The sequence below is a fragment of the Lepisma saccharinum genome, chromosome 16 (assembly GCF_977018435.1).
Source record: "Lepisma saccharinum chromosome 16, izLepSacc3.1, whole genome shotgun sequence".
NCBI classification, from domain to species: domain Eukaryota; kingdom Metazoa; phylum Arthropoda; class Insecta; order Zygentoma; family Lepismatidae; genus Lepisma; species Lepisma saccharinum.
In genome coordinates this window covers 42,505,633-42,531,368 of record NC_139244.1, presented here as the reverse complement: position 1 = coordinate 42,531,368, position 25,736 = coordinate 42,505,633, and the positions used below count along the sequence as shown (strand labels likewise).

At 39.9% G+C, this 25,736-nt stretch overlaps 1 protein-coding gene across 1 annotated transcript in view; it reads right to left on the bottom strand.

The window, feature by feature from the left end:
- Positions 1 to 25,736, bottom strand: part of LOC146000567 (uncharacterized) — a 136,044-nt gene that overhangs the window by 45,220 nt on the left and 65,088 nt on the right. Inside the window, exon 8 of the mRNA XM_083138317.1 lies at positions 24,321 to 24,572. Coding sequence (XP_082994443.1) covers positions 24,321 to 24,572 — 252 coding nt within the window. The remainder of the gene's footprint in view (positions 1 to 24,320; positions 24,573 to 25,736) is intronic.

The following is a 25,736-nucleotide window of genomic DNA, read 5'->3' as shown; positions in this document are numbered from 1 at the left end:
AGAGGACTCACTGGATCGCAGTACCTTTATATTTTGATATAAATATGTTTTGGAAATTATTTTCCCGATAACTGTTTTACGGAAGATGCCTTGATCCATGAATCGAAACTAGGCGGATATCCGAGCCAACGAACCAAGTATTCCAATTTTTTTCCTTTTCCCCGGGTGTTCAAAATTTTATCAATTTTATACTCTTCGTCAGGATCCGAATAAACTTTCTGCAGTTCATGTTTGTAAAATGTACCTTTTACTGGTTCTTCATTTAAGTCGTCTAATATGTATACAGGTACAGGTGTTCGCTGAACAAGGGAATGGATTTTGAAAAGTTCTCGTGACCACGTTTGTTCGTATCCTTTCTCAAAATGTCCTTTGACGACAGAAATTCGTACAATATCACCTACATTAAGATCTGAAGACGGTTGTGAAACATGTTTGTCAGGTTTGTTCAGACGTTTCCACACAATGTAAACGTTTGTTTCGTTGACATCTCGAGGGGCCATTCCTATGGAACTGTGGAATGCTGTATTGTAACCTTCGAGAAGTTGCGGTAAAATATCTACATAACGTCTTGTCTGTTTTGAGGTGAAATATTTCCACATCCGTTCTTTTAATGTTCTGTTGAAACGTTCCACTACACTCGCTTTCACAGGATAATTTGTTGCTGTCGAGAACTGTACATGTTCATTTTTTAAAAATTTCTGGAATGTAGAATTTGTAAATTCCGTTCCTTGGTCGGTCTGTAGTGTAACAGGTTTCCGTCTGTTTTCTTCGAAAATAGTTTTGAAAGCTTCGGTTACCGAATTGCTTGTTTTATTTTTTAGCGGTAATGCAAAGGCATATTTTGAAAATACGTCGATCACTGTCAGAAGATATTTGTATCCGTCGTTATGTTTTTGTATCGATGTCATGTCGTTGAGATCGGCTTCCCAAAGCATGTCTATGTTCCATACATTGTAATGATTTCGAGGAAACCTTTTTCTCGCAGGTTTGTGGAGAGTGTAGGTTTCCTGATGCATCAACCATTTTTTCACCGTATCGCGGGATATATTTTTATCCCGTACCGCTTTCCACAGACGATCTACAGATGAGAATGAAGCATGGTGTCGGGGATCGTAATATATTTTGGTGAGAATTTTATCGTGTTTCAACTTAGAGACTCCCATGACCGATCTCTCTGTCCACGGCTTTTTCTCAGAGGAACCAGTTTGTAAGCGTCAGGTGTTCTCAGAAAAGGTGTAGTTTTCCTGGAAACACGGACGGTCACTTTCTTCTTCTTCTTCTTCTGTCGATGAGACGGTCCAGGGCTTTCCGTTGGCGACGATGAGAAGTTCAATGTTTTCGGATCCGGAAGTGTTTTTTCCTGACGTTCGTCTATCAAATGTTGTGCCGTGGATTGGTACTCATCGATGATATTCTGTAACTGATGACGTGTATTACGGGGTAATGTCTCAGCCAGATTCTGAGGAAAATACGTCGATTCTGGTGAAATAGTAGAAGAACCGTCGTTATCTTGCACAATAGGAATCTGTAATGGTTCTTTGGATTTTCGACTCAACCATAAATACTCGTCCAGTTCCTTTCTGTAAAGACGCCATTTTTGATCGTCTGATATATTTTTCATTTTTAGAATATCATTCATCTTCTTATCTAGAACGGATAATTTTTGAGTCACAGACAATTCGGAACCACGAATACGTGCTAACTGTTCCGGTGAAAGGACGATCATTTTTTGTAAGAAGATGTCATTTCTCAATGAGGAATGAGAGTACCGAGAAGACCCGATAACAAGGAGCCTAGAAGTAAAGGTAGAAATCCTCCTTTCTGAACAAGAAGCTTTCTGCGTTTCTCGATGTTCACTTTCGGTTTCACTAGATTGCGTATGACCGACTTGTAAGGTGTCAGACGACGTTTTGCGGACGGTTTAATTTTCACGTTTCCTTTTAAAACGTTCAGGCAGCATTCGCTGATGAAACGTATCGTTTTTTTCGGAGCACTTTTCAATAATGATTTACGGATTTTGGGCGGCGAATTTTTCAACACGTGCAAGAAAGGTGAATGTTTCTTGAAAGAAGTGGAATGTCTATTCCTGTTAGAACGTGAGTTGGTACGTGTCTTCCTCGTTTTCCTCATCTCGATGTTTTAAATATTCCTGAGGAAGATATACAGTTGAGTAATTCTGGTTGAAAACGTCTGTTTGATAACGTAAAGGATCCGGTGTTGACTGTGAGAGATCAATATACAAATAACTGTAAGGTTGCGTGGTAGCATCTATATATACTTTTTCGAGTTCCTTCATGCGATGAGGATGAAGTTGTCTTGCAAAAACAGTGAATTGGTTCATATCTCGAGGATTTTTAAAAATAACAAAGTGCTTCACGTTCAACGAAATGTCCCTGCAATTTTTTCCTTGGTGGAAAAGATTCTGTGTTATGAACACCACCGAAATGTTTTTGTGATGGCTGCCTTTTGTGAAAAGGTCGGCGACTTTTTCCCCTTGTGCAACCATCATAAGATCATCCAGGATTATGAGTGTAGGAGTTTTTCCGTTCCACGACTGCCAATCGACGATACCTTTATGATATTGCACATCTCGAAGACTTTGTGGAATACTGTTCTCCTGATCGTAACACCATATGATTTTCTTGACGGATCCTTCTACAAGATGAACGATGGAATCGACCATGTTTGTCACAAAAGTAGTTTTTCCGCTTCCTGATGCTCCGCAAACCATCATGGTGAAAGGATGAGAAAGTTTAGGAATCATGCTGAAGAAACGTCTTACAGATTCTGAAGAAAAATGAAGGTCTGTCAGTCTGCGAACACGTTTTATATCAGCCCCGAAGGGTTCGAACTCTGGACCGTTACAGACATATTTTAGTCTGCACAGTATCCGAAAGGAAACGATAAATGTTCATGGTCGAATTGTCGTTTCAACAATACTGGCTGAAACAGCTTTTTTTCATTTGTACTGATGACTTGGAACTGTTTTGTTCTTCTGATTCTGAAAATATTTTCGACCATAACTTCAGGTTTCTCATTGTTTATCATGTCGCACATGGTATCGAAATTAATCAATTCTGATGTGGAGGTATTCAATGTAATCCCTTTCACTTTACAGATATACTGTGCTTCGGAGAACGGTTTTGTTATTTTCATGCTGTAACTTTTCGGTCCCGTTGAAACAAACTGTTCACAAACCGCATCGGTGCCGAAATCTGCCAATTCATCGGTGAGTTCTCCTAGTGCGTCACCTGTCTGGGGATGGTATTCCATTTCAGGACTATCTATGTAAATTACTGAATCTGTATCACAATAACATACCCTGTCACCCAATTTTTCTAGAAGTTCATAAAGTTTCAGACGAGCATGACATGTTGTGAAGGCAGCGATAGGAACGTTTACTTTCCTGTTCTGACTGACTGCCTCTTCAACATATTTCCAGTTCACTAAAACGGTGTCCTGATTGATGAATACGACTCCTCCGATTACGATATTTGGGTCAGTCATTTTATCGAGGAAATCCTTCGATTCCTTGATTATGGTTGTTTGGGAAAGATTGTCCCGTTGGCAGAACTTGCCCCATAAAGAATTAAGGCAGAGTTTAGCCAGAGTACGTTTCCCGGGATTGACTTCGATACTGTTTTCTTCCAACAGAATACCCTCCTTATCGAAATATTCCTGTAGGTATTTCTGCTTATCCTCGTCGTTCTGACACCATGAAGGCCACCCGCTCGCTTCCTGTTTTATTTTCAAGAAGGTGTTGACATAACCAGAAAAAAGTCCTCCAGTCTTTGTGACAGGGTCGTACATCGATGTTTCATACTTCCACACTTCCGACACTGACAGCACTTTGTAGCCTAAACTGCAAGCTTTACGCACCTCGGCTATGACCCAAGTTCCTGAAAGTATACGCTGATCATCGGAATGGCTGCATGTACCTTCACATTTTAATCTAAAAGCACATTCCTTGCACAATACAAACATCAGTTTTCCGTGCATTTTTGTAGGTAAAACAGGATGTAAAAGGGTTTTCGGTGGCAGAATAGTACATTTGATGAGTCCCTCCATGTTCAAAACCTCATTTACCGGAGGAATAGAATTTCCTAGAAATATTGTAGGATGTCCGACAGGATAGGCACAGTATTTGTTCACATAAGGGTACAAACTTGTAAAATCGTTGTACTGCAATTTCTCGTTTTCCTTGATCTTGTAATAAGTCCTGACTGTTTCAACTCTTCCTCCATATAAGGCGTCTCGTGGATTCAAAGGAATGCAGCAAACAATAGGATGTGTCGATAGATATCTATTCAGTTCAGGATCTGCTTTCAATATTTTGTTGAAATCGCATTCCCACATAGTGACGACATGGTATCCTTCAGAACGTAAAGCCGCAAGTTTACGACATGTTGTCTCGTATCTGAAGGCTGCAGTGTTCAACATGTCACTGTGTTTCTGACTGTTACTATCCTGATTGGTTTCATCGTCATCTTTCGGATACATATCCCTGTTAACGGATATGCAACGTTGACAACCATGCCAGTAACAGCCCAGGGCCTCATACACTGTCCTCGTCTCCTCGTGATAACCGTCCACTCTGTAACGTCCTCCCATGACATATTTTTCACGAGTACGTCCGCCGTGAAGAAGTATTACATCATTCTGTTCTTCAACGTAGGTTAGCCATTTCAATGCAAACTTCGACATCTGATCTGCATGATGGTAACCTCCTTTAGGAATTATTCCTATAGTGTTAGCAGGCATAAATTTCTGTCTGTAAATTAGTGAACAGGCAGATGCTATTGTGAGGCAATCCTTGAAAATGTCTATTTTGCATATGTCTAGGAAATTCTGTCTCAGCTTCAGACATCCTTGTCTCAACAGGGTAACATCCTTGATGCAGTATTGGAGAAGTTGGTTTCTGTTGTTGAAAGGTACGTTTCGCATGCATTCGACGTCATACCAAGACATGAAACGGTGTTGATCTTCAACTGTTTTCATGTATTCATAACCGTATGCAGAAGGAGGAGGCATCGGTCCAATGTAATTTCTGTTCTTGTATGTGTTCCACAAATGCGGATAATATCCTTTCTGAACAGGCAAACCGAAAAGTTTCGAAAAGCCTGCATGATTTGTCTGAACGTAGTTGAGACTGTCCACAAAATGAAGATTTTGATATGTCATGCTGATGATTTTGGTACCATCTAAGATGACACGAGGTTTCATTTCTCTCTCCAACATTCTCCGTAATAAAAATGTACAATCGTAACCTCGTGCATTATGTGCATAGATGGTTATCTCGGAAAACTTATGCTGCAATTCCAGATAGGACAGAAATGTGTCTACAGGATCATCCCAGAATATAAACTCTCTTGTTCCACAAACAGAACACGGAACCGTTAAATCCTCTTTTTTGTAACATGCGTGACAGGCCGTCTGCACCACAATAAGATTCGGAACGTGAAGAAAAGTTTTTTCTTTCTCAAGATAAGGAATGTCAGTGTAGCATTCAAAGTCGTAAAACACAAATAGAAATTTTGAGTTCTGTTTAGGTTTCGGTATAGACATGTAACAGAAATGATTTACAGGTTTCACACAATTACATACCGTACAATATTTCATGTTGCATCTATGTATTTTCTCATATCTATTGTTCGTGAGAATAATTCTGAAACATCGGGGACACTGTTGGATTTCGCTGCAGACAGTACCGTTTCGGAACGGTGTTGAAACATGATTCGTGAAGCAGTTCTCATTTTTGAAAATTCTGTTACATGTTTGACATATTCTACGAACACCCTGTTCAGGCACACACGGTGGAGTTGAACGGCACATAGAACACAACTGTTTACACAGATGGTTATGAGCTTTCTGAAATATGAGTTCGTTACACCCGCGACATTCTTGTTTTGCCGCAAATGCTCCAACACGGTTCACTATCACATCATAATGCTGTCTGAGGTTATCGTAGAGAAGGTATATAAATTTGGAAGCGTTTTCAACCAGTCCTTCAAACAAAACATCTTTAACGTCACGAAGATTGTTGTATACAATAATCTTATATTCTGGGAGAACTTGCTGAAATTTTCTCAGTTCGGGAATTCCACTTCCGGCACACGTATTGTCTGTCAGATCTACATCTGATTTTCGCATAATTTCGAAAACAGGTTTGAGAAGATTTCTGTTTTTTCTGTATTGAGTATAGGAAGGATCGTTATCAGCATAGGCTTTCCCTATGACCAGCGCTTCTGCTAAACAGAGTGGTTTTTTTCTATTTGGCACACCGACGATACTTCTTTTCTGTGTACTTAACATATAATTAGGTAAACAATATGTTCGATTACCCCCACCACCTCCAACAGGTATATTGACATGGTCTGCTCGTAAAATTAAACGATCTGTAGCAGTGAAGGTTTTCGCACTTTGTAGTATTTTGTACATAATGTTCCACACCATATCACTATGCAACTGATCACATCTATGCCACCCGATGTAAATATCTTTCACAGTTGGGTCAGATATGTTAGACAAAGTTAAACCTATTTTGTCTTCATCCTTGGTGTCTTTTTTAACGTAGATGAGAAGATTTTCAACACCTTCGCGAATCCAAGTGTGAGGATCGACATTTTCTGGTGGCTGTGAGAAACTGAATTCAACACGTCGTCCCTTGGAACGGAATTTAGGATATTCACGTTCTTGAATGTTATGTAATGTTATATTCCCTATCTGTTCACGAGACACTGAAGCACGTTTCCTTTTCTTACCTTTCCCATTTGATGGCTGTTCTGCTGGTGGGTCCGGTCTCCATGACGGTCCTGGCAAAGGCTCCGGGTGTGATCTGGATGCAGCGTTAGTTCCTGTGTCGAATGCCTGCGTCTCCTTGGTTACTCGGGATACAGGATCAGGTGTCGATGGGGGGCCTGGGGACTCTTCGGGAATATCTGTCCATCCTCCTCCTGCTGGTGGGTCCGGTCTCCATGACGGTCCTGGCAAAGGCTCCGGGTGTGATCTGGATGCAGCGTTTGTAGACGTTCCTGTGTCGGATGCCTGCGTCTCCTTGGTGACTCGGGATACAGGATCAGGTGTCGATGGGGGCCCTGGGGACTCTTCGGGAATACCTGTCCATCCTCCTCCTGAAAGATCGGGTGCGGATGTTGTCACTGTCCGTAGTAAGTGGTCATACTCCTCGACCAATGAGATACTTTCTCCCGCGATGATTTTGTGCGCAATGATCGCCAACACTTCCCGTAATTGTGCAGATGTTGTGTAATATCCGTCACGATATAGCACTAACAGATCGTCAGCGGATAACTGTACGTCCATGATCGTACAATGATTATTTCACGAAGACTGTCTTGTGGAGAGAACGCCGTTCTTTATATATGCAAGCATGACGCAACAGTTATCTCCGATCCTAACGGTTCTACTGACCCTATGTAATTATCCCGGAAATGGTTAACAGGCTTCACCACATGTTTTCCTCTTTGATATCACTATGTAACGGTTTTCATGTTTATCTGTAAACACAGGACGCAGGATGTAGATAAATTCTTAACGAAGGAACGTCTGAAATGTTTATCTATCGGGAAAGGAAGAAGGACGTAGATAAGGAAATAGCTCGGCTCCTAATTGAGCTAGACCGGAAGTGATGACAAATTCGTAATCTGCACGTCGAGACCTTTCAGTAGAGTGGTCGGAAGGGGGTCTACGATTGAAAATAAAGAAAGTAGGAAACGGCCGGTCCTAGAACAATGAAACTTGGTTCACCGGAAAGAGGACTTCACTCCGAGTCCAACAAGCTATCAATCATCCTCCTAGCTCAATTAGGAGTCGAGATATAGCAATTTTAAGTTTTCGCACAAAGGTCAAGGTCATCAAGGTCAAGGTCAAGGTCAAGGTCATCAAGGTCAAGGTCATCAAGGTCAAGGTCATCAAGGTCAAGGTCAAGGTCATCAAGGTCAAGGTCAAGGTCAAGGTCATCAAGGTCAAGGCCAAGGTCATGCAGGTCAAGGTCAAGGTCATCAAGGTCAAGGTCAAGGTCAATGTCAAGGTGTATATGTATATGTAAAATATATATATATACTCTGACATATGGGTGTGTGTGTGTGATATATATATACTGTTATTAGCGGTCATTAACTTACGGTTACAAAGGTATACGGTTTTACACTAACCATGAGTTATGTGTGTTAGCGGGTTCTGTGACATACTGCGAATGGTTTGTCATTCTCGTTAGCAGAATATGATACCGCTATCCACCCACTTCCGTACAGAGATATCAACATCCACCCATTTCCTTACAGAGATATCAACATCCACCCATTTCCTTTTGATATTGCGAATGGAAAATGAAACTTGTCGAATACACTGACAGTGTTTGTTCTGACATCTTATAGAAGCCATCAAGAATATGGAGAGAGAGAACTTTGTAAGTATTCCAAGTAAATAATTAACATAATCATTTTTTGTATATATATTCAATATATGTTTATTATTTCCATTTATTCAAAATACATATATGGATCAGAAAAAACAGTGTTACTCTGCACACATGTCAAGTTATGTACATTACATATATAGAAATAACGAAAATTGAATAAGATGATTAGTGTGTTAGCATTGTTAGTTTCTAGTTATCCAATTTTCGTTTTTTCAAAATCTCTAGCATCCTCTTCTCCATTTCACCTTCTGTACCCCCCATTTTATCTATACCTCTCTGCTTCCGCACACCTTTGAAAACTTCCATCAGTTCAAAACACACTTTCATGCTGAAGTGGGATGGTACATAGGTAGCTTTTTTATATTTTCAATAAACCCCTCGAACACCGGACTTGTTTGTTTCTTCTCGAATATGTACGTGAACAGCTTGACGAGGTTGTCGAGCCTAACCTCCATATCCTTGCACACCTCTTCCAGATTTTCCAACAACTCTCCAGCTAAACCATTCTCCTCGCAAAAATCTACAAACCACGCAATCTGCTTCTCAGCCTGCTTCGCATGGGTCTTGCTCCATAGATTCCTTCTTTCACCTCCACTTTCAGCTTCATTTTTAACATTCGCGTGTAGGAGGTCAAATTCGAACCGTAGGGATGTCATCTGGAAATAAAAAACAAAAAGTAAGACATATGTTTTTTTGTTTTCAGCAAAAGTTTTTCACCATAGGCAACATGATGCAGACACAGTTCATATTAATGCAGATATTCGGTGTGATGACGGGTACGGAAGACACGTTTCTCAGAAAAATAAGGAATATATTGGCGAAATATCACAGGATAAATCAGCAAAACAGAAATTTCTTCAAGCAACAAATAGACGTCATGAGGGGACAGTTGGACCAGATGGAAGAGGAGCTGGACCGGAGATTCGGTACTCATGATATGCAGAACGAGATTCTGGACGAGTGCCGTACCCACCAAAAAGGGTAAATACCATATTTTATAATACAATATTTTGACACGTCTATTATATTGGAATACATTTTTCTGGAATTCTCAAATTATAATTTCTTATACACGCATATTTACAATTTTTCGATTAAAGTATCTGATAATTCCCGATTCACACATAGAAACATACTTTCCTATACTTACAAACGTTCTTCTAAATTTAAACATTTTAATCATTACTAATTCGTTCTATATATTTATATGCATTTTCTCACAAAATATTTCTATCTATTTACAGGTTCGATACTCTCCGAAAAAGACATGTAAGACGTTACCAGCATCTAGAATCAGGGAAGAGTTTAAGACGAAAACAAACTTCTTCATCTTCCACAACAGTAGACCCCCACCCCCTCTGTCTCGAATGCCTACGTCTCCGTCACCTTTGGACCGTTCCAAACCTTCTACCTCTACTACTCACACTCTTGCTACAGAACCCGTGCCTCTCGAACCTGCAGCTCTTCCACAAATTCCCCCTCCGAGTTCTGCTCTATTGTTCGGACGCCTGTCCTCCCCCCTGATACCGAATGCTGGTAACTCTACTACTTCACTATCTTCGGGTGGAAATAACCCCCAACCGGAGATAGTGGAGATACTTTCCGGAGAAGAAGAAGAAGCTCAACAGGTATAAGTACCGAATCTCCGGTGAGTTTTCTGTTTTTTATATTCTATCGCTTCTAACTTTGTATTCATAGCTCATTTTAAATATATATGTACACGTTCATTACTATTTTTAAATATCGATCTTTTTTTATTTTACCCTCAGTTTCGGAAATTATACCCTACTCCGGAATACAGAACAAAAACAATATGCTTTCTCACCGTTCACTCTTCGTCAATTTCTGAGGTGTCCGTCTCTTCTATGATATCTGGGTACCGCCGTGTCGGTGGGGTTCTACTTCCGGAAAACTGTTCCTCCACTTTGTATATGCTGGAAAGAAAAATGAATATTCTCTTTAGTCCACTTATTGTCGGATCGTTACCGTACTCCAGTAATTCCGCAGGATCCAAAACATGGCCGTTCACACCCATTACCGTGCCTATCGAGTTGTTTAACATTATACCGGTGTGGAACCATTTGAAAATCTCGTTCAACGTTAATACAGAGTCTCGGTAACTTTTTCGAAACATCTGCATTAACGTTGAAACGTCACAGTAATCAACTATCATGTAGGACTTGTGGCACCCTACTCGGTAGACACGTGGGATTTCCTCACTAACTAGCTCCTCCAAATTCTCATAGCGAACCATCTCGATGCCTGAAACAGAATGTCTCAAATTCTCGCCGGCTCGCATCAGATATTTTGTGGCAACACATTGAGGAGGAACATGCAGATAATCTACATTTATATGCTCGGAATTTAACTCCGTCTCTGTTTCCTGACATACAGTTAGTTGAGGTAACCCCCGTAACTACAATAAACGGCCCTGCCTGGTATCCGTGTGCAGCTATATCATCTGCTACTTTCTCCGACCACACACAGTATGGTAAGTGGCTGTACACGGGAGCTCTTTCTGTAACAAAATGTGTCTCGCATAATCCGTGCGTACGATGTCGGGAATAGAACATACTGATCGCAAATCCATCATTGTCCAATTTCAAAGATCTTTCACGCGATACATTCCTGCTGTAATATGTGACCAGAAGAGATTCTCGGAATCTTACAGGTGCATCTATAATCAGCAACTCACAATTCTTCCCACCAGACAATTTTGGTTTGACCGACGACTTCACTTTCCCTAGACCAGAAATCGTAGAAGGGTATGCCAAACACGTTGTTTTACATGGAGAGTACTCCGTATAGCCATATAAGGGGTTAGACACAACATTCTTCAGAATATTCTGTTTCCTCCTCCTTGAATGTTTACCGTCATCATCGATACGTTTTCCTCTACAGCGTTTTAGTTTCTCGTATACATGATGGGCGGCATTTTTTTCCTCCCAACTACGTCGAAATTCTGCTTCGCTAATACAACTACCCTCATACCATTTCTCTTCCGTACTCCCACCTGGACGTATCGATGATTCCGGTAAACTTTCAGGAGCAGGTACGTCACTACTACAATCCGAAACTGGTTCAGCTGGGGATAATTTTCCAATCACCCCACCGAAAAACGTCAACACCCAGGACACCAAACCCATCATACTTACCTTCGAATAGCGGTTCTATCGCTTCCTCCGGTAACAACTATCTCCAATCATGTACACAGCTGAAGATGTCTGGTGAATAGTGAAATTCAAACACAACGGAACTTTTTATATACCTACCTACCCCTCCTCTTCCTCGCTGATAACTTCTCCCTGAAGTTCCTTGCGCATCCTCTCGCGCAGAGCGTCGAGTGCCCACGTACCTCGTCGATCCTCCTCCCCCGGTATCGCATACACATCCACCTCTTCGGAGAAACGTACTTTTTTCTTTTCTTTTCTTCCGTTCTCCATCCAGCAAACAAAACAGTATCACATTTTCTCTATCTTTGCATTTACTGTCCCAACCGCAATCCGCTCTTGTCCTTTTTGCCCGCTCTCCATTCCGCCGCCTACTAACGTATCCTGCACACAGTCATACCTTATCAACGTTCCCACGAACTTCTACACGCCCATTCCAAGAAACATCCGACATGTCCCAACACGTGTTCCATAATCTCTCCATATCACTTCAACATCCCAACACATTTCCTTTCCAACTCCTTTATCTTCTCAACAGTCCACTCTTATCAACTTCAACAGTCATTTACGCCCCCCAACCGAAACCCATATCACCATTCCCAGAAAACTAACCGTAGTCACCTCCTGATTAACAACAGGAAACCTCAACCCATATCAACATTCCCAGAAAACCGTCACCTCATCATTAACAACAGGAAACCATCTTATCAATTCCCCAACCGCCACAGACTTTTCCTCCTCCCCCCCAACAACCAATCAAAACACTCCTCACAAAATAAACACAACCCATTCAATGACGTCACACCAATCAAATCCCTCCTAACAAAATAAACCCCACCCATTTATGACGTCATCACCCAAAACCAACACCCTTGCTTGCCCACACTGCTTGGTCATCAATTGATCTTTGATCGATCTTTTCCAATCAATTGATTTATCGGACTCTACGCGGGTGCATAACTACTTAAACTGTCATCAATTGAATACTTCTTTGATTAGAAGCAGCTAGTAGACTTAGGAGGTGCAAAATTATGCAGGGTGTGGTCAAGATGAGATCAGGATTTAGGGTGATCTTGAGGGCTGCAGCTCTGGGCCTTCACTGGGGAAAACTGCTTGGAAAAGTACTGCATAAAGAAAAAAATGAGGTACTTCGGATATGATGAAAAAATGTAGACATACGTATAACTAACCACCTCATGTAGCTTGGCGAAAAGTTATAACTGAAACTGTTAATTATTTCGACTTTTTAATTAAGTCTACATTGAAATTCCAGATGTGTCTCTTTCTTTATTTCATTACAATTTTTACATACATGTCATCTTCAAATATCTACGTGATATACAAACAACAACTTTGTATTCGTTCTGCTAATAAATACTAATAAGAAGTAATCACAATAATCACTACAATACCGAGGTGTATAAATTGTGATGTAACTGTTATGTGGGTTTGGAAAAAAGCTACAGAATTATTGAATTGATAATAGCCTTCGAAAAAGCTACAGAATTATTGAATTGATAATAGCCTATCAGTTACGTAATGATGCGATTTTTCTTGTGATTAACTTACGTATAATTAAAAGAAGAAAAGGGTTGGTAGGAAAGCTTTGTTTTGAGGGCGTCAGAGAACTAATCAATCACGATGAGAATGGTTTAAACTTTGGAAGCATCAGAAGTTCAACCAAAAAGGTCGACAGAATCTGTAGATGCAGATGAAGTAAAGAAAAAAGGTGTCACGAAGTATCCATTCGAAAATTTTGTTTGTTTGTTTTTAAATCCAGTTTTATGCTCAGATAGGCTAATCGGGACTAAACCTACAGTTTAAAGTGGAGTCCGAACCAGTGTGCATTGTGCTTCCACCAGGGGAGGTGACAGTAGAAGCCAGAACCTCTTCATTATAAGGAGACAACGTTATGCCCTTGGAGAAAAAAATATATACAGAAAGAACTTACAGGAAACGTGTCATTTTATCACCACATTTAAGAGGGTGTATTGCCAGAGACAAATATTTGAGACTTTCGGAAAACAACATTATTGTTCACGGAGTTAGCTGCCTTGATCCAAGAATGAAACAATTTGAAATTGAAACTACCACCTCAACTTTCGAAGGATATGAACGAATGAAACTCCACTTTTGAAAGAGTAAGTTGTTGCTGATTCGACTGATTTGTTCTATGTGATGTCACTTTTCTGCTAACTTGGGTAATGGCGAGGATGAGGTTCAATGGTAATTAGGTGAAAGTGACGAAGGACGAAAACAAATGCACGCAGACACTGAAAATACAACCCACCACAAATTATTATTTTGACTGTGGTTCCAGGCGCCAGAGATTCGTTCAGCTGCAAGATTAAAGTTTCCAGGTTATGCTGGGCAGGATAGAGGTTGACATTTGAGCGCTTTCGAAAAGGTCGCGCCATACAACCCAAGTCATATGTGAAAAAGATATGAATTACCGGGTATGGTGATCAATTTCGATGAATTCCTTGTGTCCAAAATCACATTCTGCAAAATGTAAACTATTTGTTACCTCAGTGCATGTGTTTATTTAACCACTCGTGCATCACTTCTCCCGCATGAGTAACAAAGACTAACTTCAGAAAACGAATAGCAACTTAGCAAGTTTCAGTCAAAAACTCATATGATGAAAATTAAATGGTCAGGAAAATGCATTTAAATTACGAGAAAGTAATTTCATTATTCACCATTGTCTACAATCACACTTTCAATCACTGTCGCCGGATAGCTATATAAAATTGAGTATGTGCCTTGTATGTTTTGCACATGAAGGACAAAATGTGATGCACACGATTCACATTTATTTCACTACATTGATATGAATGAAAGAATGTGATTAGAACGTATGGCTGCGAACACACAAACACTTCCTTGAAATAATTGTGTCCATCGGAGACGAAGAAGTGGAACAAGATGCGAGAATATATTAGAATAGAAAAATGAAAGACACTAAACACACGTGTGTGTGTGTGTGTGTCAGTTAAGCGAAACATTTGAAGAATGGAACGAGAGAAGGTGAAAGCGAGAAAGAGCTAACAAGCTGAGAAAGATATAAGAAGGCATTAAAGAGTAAAAAAGAAAAGGGAAATCGGGAGTGTAAGAGAGGAAGGGATACATATACATGTATGTCATACATATATGTATATGGCCTTACATTTATACCTGCCCACCCAAATCTATCAATATACAGCTTCTGCCCACCCGGTGAAAAATTTCTGGCGCCGCCCCTGTTTACAGGTGAAAGTACATGTGTATCATTAATAGCAACATAGTCAGCGACAGTTACTTGTCCTAGTCGCCAGTCACTTCAAAATAAATTATTCAAATTTTACTCCCCTAGTCTGAAAACAACAATTCCCATTTCCTGTAACTGTTATCAGCTCGCGTGCACCAACAATCTAGAACGTTTCTTCCACCACAAAATGCGCATGGGCGAAGGGCAAGTTCGTTCTCGTAACTCTTCACGTTGAGGAGATATTAACAGTGTTGCAATCTACCCCTGTTGCAACTAGCCCCCGCTTCCCCTACTATTATCTTTAAAAAAATATATATTGTCAAACGGACGAAAGATCCAAGCAGATAAGGCGGGTTTATTTCCTATGTAATCGGACTGACTATCTCACTCCGTTCTCCACCAAATTACCAAATTACTTGTTAGTAAAACTCACGCAATGTTTTTCGTTAGCCTAGATGTGTTACACCTATGTGGTCGCAGAATAAATTGGTCCAGGGTGCGAAATCCTGGGGGAGGACTTCCCTCACCAACAATTTTCGAGGGAGAGACTTTTTGTTATAACAAACAAAATAAAAGCAATAATTTCAATTTCAAATATGCTTTACTAAGAATAATATCAAAAACACACACAAATTAGCGTAGTGGTGACGTGTGAGTATTGAATGCTGTCTCTCTCAAGATATCATTAACAAATCTACACCAATACGCACTGCAAGAAAATAATAACTATGAAATCTAATTGATCTATATTAACATAAAGCACAAACTAAACAAAAACTTACACATAATAAAACCACTTAAACTATTTCATAATTTATTAACATCTTTTACCAGTTAGTAAAGGAATTAGTTAGCTGCTTTACAATATCTGATATGTATAAAAGTAACATTAATTTCCTTCATCTTCATGTAATTAATAATAATAATATATGTTTAATTGAGTAATTTATCTTTACTTTAATAACATTACAAATATGTATATCGTATAATTTACACATGTTTGTGGGGGAAGGGGTTTTTAGATTAAGAAATTTCTCCCCCCACCAGTTTTCAATGATTTCGCACCCTGAATTGGTCACACATTGGAAATGAATAATAATGTGTAGTTGTTTTCAATCTGCCGTACGAAATCAAGTTTATATGCAAATTAGTCAACCACAGAGAAGGAAAATAAAGGGGGAGTGGATATAGAAAACTTTTGTACCACGGAAACTGGAATTCTTCATATAGAGTGATTTTCGGTGGGTCCGGACACACACTATATACGCCCCTGTTTAGTGCCCATCACCATCAATACAATAAAACAGTGGGATGGAATGAGGTTTTTCTTTCTCCGACTGAACTTTCATCAAGGCTTTTTTATCCCCCTTAATCAGAGGGTCTGCGCACGCCTATGTTTGCTTCCATTTCCGGTTTCAATTCTATCATCTAATACCTCTCAAGCTTTAACCACCGCTCCAAGGAGCACAATAGAAAATACTTATTCAAGTGCTGTTGTTATTTTCATGTTGAATGAAGAAAGGGCAAAATAATGACGAAACTGCAATTTTCAATGTAACTAAAGAATTTCTTACAGCAGACATTCAAGTAGCTCCGCTACTCTTTGAAAATGTTCCTACCTTCCCATCGTCTCTCAAAGATTAGAAATCTTCTCGGATTTTAATATTTCACTTTTTATTTTTAAATTGGTGATAATAAACATAGATACAACCTTCACATTCTGTTCTACTTTTATACTACGTTATAGCAAGGTAACTTTATATACGAGTATATTAGTAGAAGGGATAGATGGATAAAGTGGGATGCTTTTTTGTCCATGTCCACCATGCTTTTTATTTTACTAAATGAGAGCTTCAAAAATTGAAACAAAACGTCAAACAAGCTTCTGATAACTTCTGCACCAGCTTAGCAAAGTCTATTACTTAAAACTAAGTAGGACGCAAAAGAAAGAAAAAATAATGACAATAGTTATGGATAATTTGCAGAGCAATTCGTGCATCCCACTGTACAAAACACATTTCAGTCAATACGAACCGCTGTGGTGCTTGATTTCATTAAAGCAACTAAAAACAATAAAGCAGAGGAAGAAGAAATTATTATTGTAGTAACACTTACGTTTGAAGGCAGACACCAGCACCTCCTCACGGAAGAAAGCCAAACCAGCAGACTTCGAATCACACCATCTGACTGTTACGTGATTTTGTCCTCTGTAACATCAACCGATATAATTGTATAGAGATTAAATCCAAGTCAACATTGCATCCTGTGCATTCAAGCGGGAAGCTCAATGTCACAAGTGTCTGGTGAATTAGTTGAAAGTCCATAGAGATATCAGTTCTACGTGACCTCAGACCCGTTAAAAGGAGAGGTATGAAGTAATCAAGGAAAGAAAATTTTTGAAAGGGTATTTATTCGGTTAGCTTATGGACAGTCAAATAAACCTAAAAAAAGCAAGGTCAAATATGATACGTCTATTTTTAAAACATTGAATATGTCACATTAAAAGGGCTTCCCAGATTGGTAATATCGTCGCCTTGTAATCAAGGGGTCCCGGATTCGATACGTGGTGGAGATACATACCGCTTCGGATCCCACTGTAAACTGTAGGTTTAGTACCGATTAGCCTTTCTGTGCACCAAAAGTGGACTTCAAAGTAAACTCAAAATAAGTCATTTTCACATTGTACACAAATATGTGAATAACGTGAAATTATTGCAGGTCATTTCATGTTAATGCACCAATGAAGAATTGAAATGCCACCCACCGAACACGGATTTCAATAAAATTTTGTATAAAATAAGTAGCTTAGGTAAGAAACCAATCATTCTTTCTTCTCTAGGCTATATACTTTTACAGTTACAGGATTCCAAGTCTTCAGGATTTGCTTATAATATATGACGCTCCTGACTTTTTTGTTGCAGGAGCGTATTATATTAATAAAATAAGTAATTAATTATACGAGTATATCAAAATGCAACCACCGTAGCTCCATGATTTTTTTTAAGCCAATCAAAGTGTGCAGAATCAAATTTAAACTTAGACTTATGTGTTTTCCCCACTGTTGCAAAGAAATCATTTTACATAAACAAAGCATGTTTCTTACTGCAAGAAACATCAAATTACATAAATTAATATATTAGCCAAAGGCGATGATTTTACCATCTCTGTATTTATTTTCCATTAATCCACTAAGTGTGTTCTAACATATTATTAGCCGCATCCAGAAAGTAAGTTTTCCTGGGGTCGTGCACAAAAAGGAAACATTATTTCATTCAATGATTTATTGCCACAGATACAACACTTGTCCAGTTACTTGTCAACATAATTCCCGCCGGAATTCAGGCACTTGTCATAGCGTGGGACCAACTTCTGTATACCTGCGTCGTAGAAGTCCGCCGCCTGGGCGCCGAACCACTGTGTAACAGCCGTCTGAACCTCTTCGTCGCTGTGAAAATGTTGACCGGACAGGAACTTCTTCAGGTGCAAGAACAGGTGGTAATCACTGGGAGCGAGATCCGGGCTGTACGATGGATGATCGAACACCTCCCAACCGAACCTGTCCAGAAGGGCTGCAGTGAGACTAGCGATATGCGGCTTCGCATTGTCGTGCAGCAAGATCACCCCGGCACTGAGCTTACCGCGTCGCTTATTCTGAATGGCTCGTCGCAATGTCCCCAGTGTTTCACAGTAACGGTTAGCGTTCACAGTCTCACCTCTGGACAGAAACTCAATGAGCAGAATGGCTTGTTTGTCCCAGAACACCGCGCACATCACTTTTCGCGCCGACACAGTCTGTTTGAACTTCGTCCTGCATGGAGATCCACTGTGACGTCAATGCATGGACTGCTGCTTGCTTTCTTGGGTGCTGTATGCAACCCACGTTTCATCCCCTTAGATGATCCGGTTGAGAAAATCGTCATCATGGTAACGCTGCAGAAATGTCAGCACCATGCCCATGCGTTTCCCTTTGTGTTCGGGCGTCAGTTGTTTCGGCACCCACCGGGCACAAAATTTCCGGAACAAGAGGCGTTTGGCAACAATGTCGTGCAACAACGACCGAGAAATCTGCTGGAAATGGCTGCTGAGTTCCGTGATCGTGACGCGACGATCATCCAATATGCGCTGCTGCACCTGCTCCACAAGCTCGCCCATAACGGTCGATGGCCGCCCACTGCGCTCGTCGTCATGCACATTTTGCCGGCCATCAGTAAATGTCCTGCACCAACGACGCACCTTCTGCTTGCTCATGACGTCTGGCCCATACACCTGGCACAGCTGACGATGAATTTCAATCGGCTGTATGTTTTGTGCGTTCAAGAACTTGATCACCGAACGAACCTCGCACGCGGCGGGAGATGGAATAGGAGCCGCCATGTTTCATCACTGCCGCGACGCTACTGAGGACTTTCGGGAGGCGTCTTCTAGGACATTCACTAGCCAGGGCATGTGCCTCTCACGCATGCGCAAAACCGGTTTCAATACGCATGGCCTGCCACCTGTGGGCGAGTGGGAAACTTACTTTCTGGATGCGCCTAATACATAAAAAAAGTTGTGGAGTTTAGATGGCTTATGTATAAAAGTTATGCTAATTTATGAAACATGCTAATGTAGACTTCAATTAAAAACACTGATATTGCACATTACAAAGACTTTCTTTAATTTATTATAACAGTCAACAGAGAGCAACAATTATTAGATTTATGACTATTACAGAAAACTAACTTCATGAATTTCCGTGCTTCAACATATATATAGAAGATTTACATACACTTTTGTACGTACAGGGTGGGTAGCCAACAGTAGGCTCGACTTCCGATAATTTCCAATTTTCAAAATAGCTATAAGAGCAGAGCTGACAGCTGTTCACGCTGTTTTTATTATAATTTCTTGGCAATCAAAAGACCCTAAATCAGCTCATCTTTAATCCACCCTAGTTTCGATTTCCAGCTGTTTCTAATTTCTTTGTAATTCTCCTTCGAAAAAAACTGGAAATAGGAAATGATGACGAATGCAGCTAATTTTGATTCTCCAGTGGTTTGCGGAATGCAGGTACACAAACTTCTGCTGCAAGACCCGCTTGCTCCTTAATTGGAAGATTTCATTGTCGTACTTAATTTTTGCTACTTCCTTAACTGCTACGGGCAGATGATCAAAAATTGAGCAATTGCAGACACTTGAGACATAGAAATGAACATGAGTGCTGGTAGAAAAAATCTAGGGCGGAAAGGGCAGAATCAAAATTATGTTATGTTCTGAAGATTGAAGATCGTGTGACGTCATGTTTACGGGTTATAGTAAAAGATAAAGAAACGAGGAAGAGAGAGAGAGAGAAAGAGAGAGAGAGAGAGAGAGAGAGAGAGAGAGTTTTCAGATAAACAAGAGAAAGATAGAAGACAATGAGAAAGTAAACATGAAAGGAAAAATAAAAGAAGCTCGAAGGGTAGAAAGGGGAAAGAGGATCAATGAGAAAACAAGCCAGAAAACGGAAGAAAAGTAGTAAGAGATGATTAACGAGAGAAAGAGAGAGTAAGCAAGAATAAATTCTACATTCACATTAGTCAAATTATTTATAGACTGCAGACAATTTAGCATACTTGATTACTTCAAGAATCATTGATATTCCTTGTAATGACTTACTCCCAGTACTGACAGTACTCACAACAGTAAAAAATGATAGATTGTGGAGTACGATTCAAGTTGGGTGGCAATAGTGGGTACAAGTGCTGCCTCTTGCGCCCCCTCAATGACGTTCCTGAGGTCGACTGTCGTAAATCACATGTCATGCTTTTAAGCCGAATGAACTGATATCTAAAGCATTTGCACATACGCAGTAGCAGAAAGGGAATAATTAACATGCTGACGATAATAAGCTTTCTTAAACTCTAACTTGTGAAAACTTACCTGGTGCTCCCGATTCTATCGAAACCGGTTGTGTTGTGACTGAAAGCATCTTGTGTCAACCACTTGTCGTAAATAACATGTCATGCTTTTAAGCCGAATGATTACACTGATTTCTAAAGCATTTGCACATACGCAGTAGCAGAAAGGGAATAATTAACATGCTGACGATAATAAGCTTTCTTAAACTCTAACTTGTGAAAACTTACCTGGTGCTCCCGATTCTATCGAGACAGGTTGTATTGTGACTGAAAGCATCTTGTGTCAACCACTTGACCTCGATGATTTTAGCTGATGTGTTTATGCGAGGTGTTGTGACACCGGATTTGTATCTGGCTATATCCTTTTCCGTTTAATCACGCACAAGAACATTTTTCACGATTTATATCGTTAACTGAAGTTAACCATGGCCAACCAACTCAACCATGTTCCCTTCGAAGGCGTCAAAACAGTGGTGAATGGTGCCTTAAATGCTTATCCAGTTTGCATATACCGAGAACAAGTATAGAATACTTGGGTAGAGGGGTGGGAGGCTGGAAATAGACTGATGAATTTTATTGAGGCACATTGAAAAGGAAGTTCTTTATACGTATTTCTGCTAGCAGTTGCTGTGCTATCCTATCCCCTCCTCCCACTCAAGTAAAAACTGCTCTTGCCACTTTGGTGACTCTGGCATACCTCTTGTAAAAGGTGGGCACAATGTTATCATCTATCCATATTCAGCATGCTCTTTTCTAGCTGCAAAATTTACTTTGTAAACGTACGTCGTAATTCAGAGAGAGATTATTTACTTCCCGAACTGGTGCTTGTGGTAATGTCGGATAATAGGGTATGTAAATGAGAAGCTGTATTGTTTTCGTGTTTTTTTTTGGTAAAATATTCCTTTTAATGTTACCGTTTCATTTAAATTCGATGAGTCAAACCTTATTCATTATGTATATGGCAAAGTAGCACAGGTTATCTGATAATACTTTTGATCCAGCAGCTCACACAAAGTGCATACGGTGCGCACATATAGTTGTAGTATGTTGCAGTGGGACTGGCACCAACTGAGTCACCTCTTCCTGGGATCGAGACAGTTGGGCAAGGTCCATTCGGGAGAGTTGGACAATTTCAGATGTGTATAATAAGTTACATTTTCAACAAATCGCTAATATTTTGTGTTCATAAAAGTAACTGCGTATTTTGACTTTCTATGTATTCAGAGTCCATGGTAAATTTCGAAAGAGTAATAATACACATATAAAACAGATTTTCATTAACTGATATCTTTCTTAGCTCGGAAATTCAGAACATGTGAACGTGTGAAATAGCTCGAACGCAGGGCCTTGTCACCCGAAGTCGTATACTGTTTCTTTAATTAATATGATATTTGTTCGTGAGTTTTTCACATTGAAAAATGTTATTTATTGTTGGAATATATCGTCAGAATCACTTAGTACAAAATGTCCCCACCACTTTTGCTGGAAATAGGGCAGTTCTCAAGATTGAAGTTTTCAAAGTTCACTTTATGCACAAATAGGCTAATCGGGACTGGATCTACAGTTTAAAGTAGGATCCGAACCACTGTGCAATGTGTCTCCACCGGGTAACGATACCAGGTCCCCTTATTACAAGGTAGGGCCTCCCCATGGAGCAGTGGTAGCGTCATTGCCTTCTAATCGAGGGGTCCCGGGTTCGATACCCGGTGGAGGCACAAGTGGTTCGGAACCCACTTTAAACTGTAGGTCCAGTCCCGATTAGGCTTACTGTGCATAAAGTGGACTTAAAACAGCAACTCAAAAACCTTATTACAAGGCAAAGACGTTACTATTACGCCATCGGGGAGGCCCGGCAGTTCTTAAGCAGGGGGTGTATCTCTCTCGGATTTATACACTAATTTCTAGAATGTAGAAGGTCAACAAACTTATTCGCACTAATTCGTTACTTTCACGCTTTGAATTCTTTGAAAATATACTATGTGAAGAAACGATTTCTCGAATGGCAATGTTTAAGACCTATGTTTCTTTCCCATGCATATTGTATCCTTATTTATTCTTTAATCAAAAAATGAAGTGAATATTTTATATGAAATTTTATTTGAGTAACAAATGTGTCTAAAGTTAAAGACAGAACATTATTTATACACATACTCCGAGATTACATTTGATGGACATTTTTACCACCGTTTTGTTCCCCACTCTCTTTCAAAGCGTATTCATTAGTGCTATGGTTTCCCAAATGTCTTCATTTCTTGGCTAGAAACAATCCCCAACCCAACTCTCCTTGCGTCGCTTGGCGCACTTTCGTCTTCCAATTTTGAGTCATTTCGTCATATTCTTCTTCTGAAAATTCCTGCAAACAACAAAATCATCTTCAGCCTGGTGAGATCCAATGTGTTAAAAATTATGAATATTTAGGGGTCAAAGCATGAAACATAAGAGGTCGATGTAATGTGCCTTACTTTATGTTTGGAGGTGAAGGTATACCGGTATATTAGATGTATAGCTTAATTAGAAATAAGCTGGATAATGTGTTCACGGTGCACTTTTTCCCTTCAAAAATAGGTCTGAAAAACATAGTGCGTCTTATAGGCCGGTACTCAGTTTTTGATTACCTCCATTTCTGGACAGTGGTGGCGATTGGGTTCCAAAACTGCGGGCGGAGGGCAAGGACAGTTTACTTTCCATTCGTATATAAGGTTTAGCATAGTGCGGGGGCAAAAGTGGCAACTTCCCCCCCCCCCCCACGTTCAACTCTAATCGCCGCCACTGTTTCTGGAAATTTCCTCTGTTCGGAGTTAGACGATATCTTTCTTGACTCCTTGCTGTGTGTGAGAGCATTCCAGTCACGTAGAGTTTATACGCAGGTATGAGGACTCAGCTTTTGATTTAGAAGAGCTGGCCTCCCTTGCGCAATGTTTACCACAGCGCGCTACGAGGCCAGAGGTCCCGGGTTCGAATCCCGGCATGGGCATTGGTGTTCTTTGTGAGTGACCCTTCATCAATTTCATCATATCATCACTCAACCTCATCTTTGCGATTAGCCAAAAGTGACAGAAAAGCGAAGTAAAATAAACCAAATCAATCAATTAATCTGATTTAGAAGAGGTTTCAAGTGACTCTTCATTTAGCTCTGGATTTTGATGAAGTAGATGGAAATGTATTCTTTCCTGGTTAGATTACGTAAGCTATTTGTTTAAAGTAGACCTACATATTACCGTAATTTGAAATATTGTAAATTAATTATAACATTCAGTGACAAAGATTTTTCCTCAAGAATGTGTACAAAAAAGGGGGTGCTTCTTATAAGCCGGCAAATATGGAATTCTGCAATTTCTATAGCTATCTTTACACCAGCTTCTTACTTACTAGTGTAATAATAATAACAATTATTTATAGAGCTATTCTTAATAAAATACATTGCTGATTTAGTATACACATAATTTTAATGAATACTATATATTATTATTATTATTACATGTGTCACTCTTGGATCGGGCAAGGACCCATCCAAAAATATATATTTCTGCATACATGCTAACATGCCTACCAGTAGAGAACAGAAATTGAGCAAAACAGCTTACCTGAATGAAAGAACTCCTGTTATCTTCCAGCTGGTGCAGTTCCACTTTGAGAGTTTCCACAAACTGCGAGGTGAAGTCGATGTCCCTCACCTCGCGAAAGCCAATCTCCCTGAGAAGCCTTCCGTACTGCTGCAGCGCGAGCAGGTGGAAGCCGCGACTCTTCGCGTAGTCCTTGAATTCGCCCGAGTCGACCGCGTGTCTTCCTCTGCAGTAGTCTGTGATGAGCAAGCGGCCGCCTGGCTTCAGCCATTTCTGAAGAAAGCAAATACACTAAAATTAAAATCGTGTGCACGCCTCCCGAAAGAGAAAAGGCATTTTGACAGAACTAAGCATCCGAGACAACTTGCCGCCTCAATGTTCAAAATTATGCATGTGTTGAAGAGAATTGCAATAATTGGACCGCATTTGATGCCACACCATTCTTCTAAGGAGTCTTAGCGGATGATTTTACCTCAACAAATACGTTCAGTGCTTTTAGATTAGGTGATTTCGCCGACCTCCGTGGTGGAGTGGTTAACACAGTGCGCTTAGTGACCAAGGTCCCCGGGTTCGAATCCCGGCCTGGATGTTCTTTGTAAGTGTCTCTTCATCCCTTTCATCACATCATCACTCACTCTTAATTCTCGATTAGCCAAAAAGTGGTAGAAAAAGCGAAGTAAAAGAAACCAATTCAATCAATCAATCAGATTAGTTGTACTCATAAATTAAACTGCAAATGCGCCCTGGATATTGTAACTTGTTTTAAGGTCTACTGATACCCTGTTTTATCATACAGTCCTAAAAACATCATTTTGAAATTAATAAAAGCATTTGAAGAATTTGATTTATTTAAAATATATTGTTATAATCTTTTTAATTTTCAAGAGTTTTATTTTGAAAGTAATCATTTCTTACAAAAAGGGTATCTAGCTCAGCGCTTGAAGTGGAAGCTCTTAGCTGGGGGATGTTTGGCACATCCTTGGGGCTAGCTGGGCGGATCCTCCTATGGTTTAACACGGTGACAATGGGTCAACTAGGCGATGCTTTGAGTAGTAGGTATCTACGATAACGTCAATCGCTGCATGGGTGGTCTTTAATTTGCAAGTACTTATAACTAATTTGCACGGGTTTTAATTAATTCGCATGTACTTAGAATTCATTTGCACGTACTTAGAGTACTTTACATTTATGTATTTGCATGTTTATAACTTTTTATGAATATATATTTATTTATTTTATGAAAAATATGTATATAGAAGGTAATTAGAGGTACTAAACGCTATGCATATGGTTTTATATTCATTACTGCAAACTATGTAATATATCAATCGATAATAATTAATGTTTATAATATTGAAAATAAGTTTTCTATGGTTTATGAACCGCTATGAACGGTGGTAATGGCTGTAGGTACAGGTTCAATTACGATTGGGGACG